The sequence below is a fragment of the Quercus robur genome, chromosome 12 (genome assembly GCF_932294415.1).
Source record: "Quercus robur chromosome 12, dhQueRobu3.1, whole genome shotgun sequence".
Lineage (NCBI taxonomy): Eukaryota > Viridiplantae > Streptophyta > Magnoliopsida > Fagales > Fagaceae > Quercus > Quercus robur.
The window spans coordinates 15352925-15358511 of record NC_065545.1 but is presented as its reverse complement, the minus strand read 5'-3'; the positions used below and the strand labels follow the sequence as shown (position 1 = coordinate 15358511).

At 31.1% G+C, this 5587-nt stretch overlaps 1 protein-coding gene across 1 annotated transcript; it reads left to right on the top strand.

Moving 5' to 3' along the window:
- The first annotated feature begins 411 nt into the window (after positions 1–411).
- LOC126709787 (bark storage protein A-like) lies at positions 412–5182 on the top strand. The gene is made up of 5 exons (XM_050410129.1): positions 412–684; positions 840–907; positions 1045–1200; positions 1685–1936; positions 4652–5182. Exons 1-5 carry the CDS (start codon positions 468–470, stop codon positions 5027–5029), a joined length of 1071 nt encoding a protein of 356 aa, XP_050266086.1. The 5' UTR covers positions 412–467; the 3' UTR covers positions 5030–5182.
- Positions 5183–5587: the final 405 nt, after the last annotated feature.

The following is a 5587-nucleotide window of genomic DNA, read 5'->3' as shown; positions in this document are numbered from 1 at the left end:
CAATCCCTAAGTTGCCAAAAAACAATGGTTTTAACACCTATGATGTTGGGCATATTTGCCAAAAAACAATGGTTTTAACACCTATGATGTTGGGCATATTTTTGAAGTTCGAGGTGTTTAGCTTTTTAACTCTACTGTTGACGCTCCTGGTAATAGAATTACTTTTAAAATGCGTTGTTCATTTCTGAAAGCTAATATCTTATAGTGACTAAACAGATGAGAGTAATAGATTCTCTTCATCCTTAGTGGGCTTGAGTTTTATAGTACGTCAATAATGCCCCTGTCATGAAAAATCAGTGGCCAAGGCATTCTTTCCACTTTCTACGCCGTATATACTATACCATGACTATACGATAGTACTACGCTACCAATAGTATTACCATTTCTTCTATAAATTATGGTTTCCTACCTGTTTCAACTCACCAATCCCTCTCTCTTTTTCTCTTTCTCTCTGTGTCTCTGGAAAGATGGTAGCATTTAGAGTTTTGTGTGTGCTTCTTTCTGCTCTCATGCTGCTTAATGCACAACAAGGAAATGGTGCATTAACAGCACGGTCACAAAAAATGATAGCTAAGGTCAACGAGGATGGCCCTTATTTGGGGTTGGTGATTCCAAACCTATATGAAATGAACCCTCTTCTTGAATCTTCAAACTACACGGCTACCAACACCATAGATGTTGCTGGTATATAATGATAGACATACTGAAATTATTTTATGATGGGTTTTTTTTTTTTTTTTTTTTTTTGTATAAAAATATTGAATAGAATTTTCATTTCAGTATTTGTTCTAAATCCATTACTTACCATCCTCCTTCCACTATTTCTTTTGAGTTCACAGGAAGAAGATTTCGGTTTGGAACCATTGGTGAAAAGAAAGTCATACTAGTTATGACTGGACTGAGCTTGGTATATACATTTCTTTTTGACTTTCTTTCCTCTGGTGGACCGGTTCACCCACTTTTCTAATTTTCTCAACCACTTTAAAATTTAGTTAAAGTTCTTTGGTCTCTCTCTCTCTCTCATTTTTATTTTTCTATACCTAGATAAATGCGGGCATAACTACTCAGCTTTTGTTGAGCCTTTTCAACGTAGAGGGAGTAGTGCATTATGGCATAGCAGGAAACGCGAACCCATCCCTCAATATAGGAGATGTGACCATCCCTCAATATTGGGCACATGGCGCTCTTTGGAGTTGGCAGGTTATAAATTTCTACCTTTAAATCCAAATGAGTTTGAGGATCTTCTTGTTGCATAAACTTTGTGTACAACTTTCTTTCTCAATCGTTAATTTTGCATAAAGGCAAATTCTATATATAATTAGATGTCACATCAATGCCAAAAAAAAATGAAATGTGTGTGTAGTAATTTGCATTTAGATGGTTGACGTGACCAGCTTCTTATTAATTTTTATTTAAACTCATTATTAATATTACTTTTTTTACTTACTTATAACCACTCATTAATTATATCAGTAGTTTGTAAAATTTTTTGTAGAAAAATTTTGTTGTACTTCTAATTAAACACATTGATCATTAAATTTTAAGAATTCTATAGTAGAATTATTCTGAAAAAACATAAAGGATAAATGCATGGAACAATTAATAAATCTGTAGTAGAATTATTCATTTAGCTATATAAAATAAAGTAATGTTGATTTTTGCTAATGTTTGTCATATGGTGCAGAGGTATGGGTTAGGTCCTGATGATGAGCTACCCCTGGAATCAGCTGGAGATTACACAAGGAAAATTGGGTACTTAAAATTTGCAAATTATACAGTAAATGTCACAGAAGGTAGCCCATATGACAATCTCTTGAACAATGTTTGGTATCAACCTGAGGAAGTTTTCCCAGTAGATGGGACTCCTGAGGAAAGACAGCATGCCTTTTGGGTCGCTGTTGATCCCTACTACTATGAAATCTCAAAACAGCTTGAGGTAAATTACTTATCTGTGTTCTTTTTTAAATTTTTTTTGGGTTTAATGTCTTCATTTTATTTATTTCAGTTTATATAAATTGTTTTTAAATGATAATTATAATATGCTGTTAACTCCGCAGCTCAAATTCTTTGTCAATTCAACTACAAGGCTCTCGGCCAATTTATATAATATAAGTATATTATTCTCATCAATCAAAACATTGATCGGTGGATCATCTATATGTTTATTTTTGAGAAAGCACATTCAAACAAATATTGATTTAAAAAATAATTAATACACCAACCAACAATGGTCATGCCTTCGTGTATTAATTTTCACTTTATTCTTAATAACAAAATGGTTGGTTGGAGAATTAATGGGTAATGTTAGAGATAAATATTCGTTTTGTCATATTTCGGTGATTTTTATTTTATTTTATTATAATGTTTTTAGAAAAGTGTGTCTACGGCTCTATTATTATAACAAAATTTTACAACATTTTTCACAAAAATTGAGTATTGACCCGTGGGTTTCAGTTAGCTCAACTGGTAAAGTCTCTGATGGTTGTATAAGAAATCTGGGATTCAATCTCTATCTACACCAAAAACTGATTGGTATCTTGATCTGATGATAAAGAGTATCATTAGGAGCGGACACCATAAGTTAAAACTTTCTAAAAAAAAATGGAGTGTCGACCCACTATAGATAATAAAATAATAATAATAAAAAACCTAAATACATCACAATTCAAAACAAGGTTGTTATGTTTCTCAAAAAAAAAAAAAAAAAAAAAAAAAAAAAAAAAAAAAAAAAACAAAACAAAACAAGGTTGTTATAAAAATATTGTGAGATTTCATTGCATGACTATATGTTATTTGAAAGGTTAAGACATACAATATTAATAACTTTCCTAATTTATCTTATGCTTTATTTCAAATTTCATTAGCATTAATTCCCTTAAAAAAAAAAAATGAACATGACATTTTCAATGACCTCATTTCATATGAGCTTAAAAAATGAATAATAATTTTGAAAACTCTCTTTCTATCAAAGGTAAGATATTAAAAGTCTCAGGGAAAAAAAAGATATTAAAAAAATCCTCCTAATTAAAAGGTTAGCTTTTGGACACAAAACCCACCAAAATCTTTTTTTTTTTCCCTATTTAGTTCTTTTCTTTTCCCACTACTATTGCAGTTTTGTGTTTACAATATAAAAGAAAAAGTTTTGTGTGACTAAACTAGACAAAAAAGAGTGAAAGATAAGTTTGAAGTTTTCGTAGGCCCTCACCCATGTACAATGCTCTTTACATGTTACTTTACTTTTCATTTGCTTTCTTTACTTTACTTTTCATTTGTTTTCTTTTTTATATTCCTTATAGTACATTATTTGTTATTATAATAATTAATATATTATATATTGTACGGCATTATAATTTATAAATATACTTGATTAATTTGATTAAAATATACAGTATATACTACTATATTAACATGTATTTAGCACTTTAAAAAAAAAAATTAACATGTATTTAGTTGTTATTTATAGCACATATTGAGTTATGAAATATTGTAAATTACTATTTTAGTTTTCATACACACAATTTTTTTTTTTTTTTATAGAAATGGTCCCTAAAGATAAATTTCTACCTCCACCACTGGTAATATGTCTCCAATCTGGATGGAATCAATTATATCTAAAGAGATATGGGAACATATTCCCTGCTATCAACAAATATGCATTCTCCTCAAAAAAAAAAAAAAAAAAATACAAACAAACAAACAAATATGCATTGGGTATTTGGGTTCCATAAGAATTGGATGCCAACCATGTAACTTTAAATCCAATAATAATAGCTTTATAGTTCAAGTAGTTGGCGTTTATCGAAATTTTCAATAGAGTGAATCAAAATTCAAATAAAAATTTATCATATAATTGAAAAAGAAAAAAAGGCAGTTCAACTCCATCTTCGTCGGGTTCTTAAAAGAAGTCCCAAATTTTTCTCTTCCTTAATTAAAGTCTCCTCGGCACTGCCTTCGGTCCCCTTAAACGTTCCATGATTAACCCAAACAACTCTTCTAGTCAACCAAAAGCTAATCCCTTTCAACCTTTTGCCATATTGAAACTGACAATCCATTAAATACCTCACCAAGAAGCTTGGTCCCTTTATTTGACCCACCAGGTTCAGGGCACAAGATCACTTACAACTTGTTCATGTCGTCCCTACTATCTCAACACCTATTAAACAATAACCTCATGTCAAAGAGACATGTATATCCTTATGTGGGAATGAAAAGCACACCAAATGAGAGAAACAAGTATAATATACGAATTTTTTTATGAGCTGGGTTGGCATGGAGCTAAGTTGGCTTTTTTCTTTTTTTTTTTATAAAATTGATGTGACAATTTTTTACACATTTTAGTCATTGCACATTTTTAATTTGAGAAGATATAGATGCTCCCATATATCATGCGTGGTATGTGGGGCTAGCTATTTTTTATGATTTCTTACAAGGAAAAAACAAACAATCTCACTCTTCTAGAAATGTTTTCTTACCATACCATTTATAAATGTATATGTTGTAACTAAATGGCATTGTTCGGTTTCCTCATAAAAGAAAACTTGGATCCAAATCTCCCAACCCCAAATGTTAGAAGCTAATTAAAAAATAAAAATAAAAATACAATACATGTATATTGCTGGTGCCCTAAAAATTAAATTCCTTGAATGTTCAGGACCTTGTTCTAGAAGGTTGTATTAACTCAACGACATGCTTGACCACAACGCCAAAGGTGACTAGGGTCCAAAGAGGAACAAGTGCAAGCATTTACCTAGACAATGCTGCATACCGAAGCTTCATCTATAACAAATTCAACGTAAGCCCTGTGGACATGGAAAGTGCTTCTGTGGCATTGATCTGTCTTCAACAAAGGAAACCTTTCATCGCTATTAGGGCCCTCTCAGACTTGGCTGGTGGAGGCTCTGCTGACTCGAATGAGGCTGACACCTTCACATCCCTTGCTGCCACTAATTCAGTGACTGTTGTTTTGAAGTTTATCGAACTATTGGCAGTCATCAATCCCAAATCAAGCACCGACTATTCTTATTATTAGGGATGAGTGTGTGTATTGCTCCTAATATTTTTTTGGTAAATTAATGGGAGGCATGTCCATATATCCTTGTTCATGTACGTGACTTGGAATTTAAATAAAGGGGTATTGTGAAAATAAAGTAATAAAAGTCTTTAAAAAAAAATCTTTTAGCTAGTCTAGACAGTTTCTTTTGAAATATATATATATATATATATATATTTGATGTTTAGAAAAAAATATTAAATTTACGACAGATGAAAGAAAAATGGTAATGAAAAAGTAATGTCCCAAACTAAAAATCATTTCAAAACCCTAGAATTTCCTTTACTATAATAAAAATCCCAGAAAAATTAAAACCTCCACTTGATCAAGAAGTCATAGAGATCTCAAGTGTTCTCATGATCCGCAGCATAAGTTAAGGCTTTGCCATTCATATTAAACTACAAATTGATTTATATCATTATAAAAATAAAATAATAATATAAAAAAACCGTCACCTATTGAAGCATAATTTTATCAATCAGATCAACTTTCTTAAATTTAAAAAGGCTTGCATATAACGAATGCTATAATCAACTC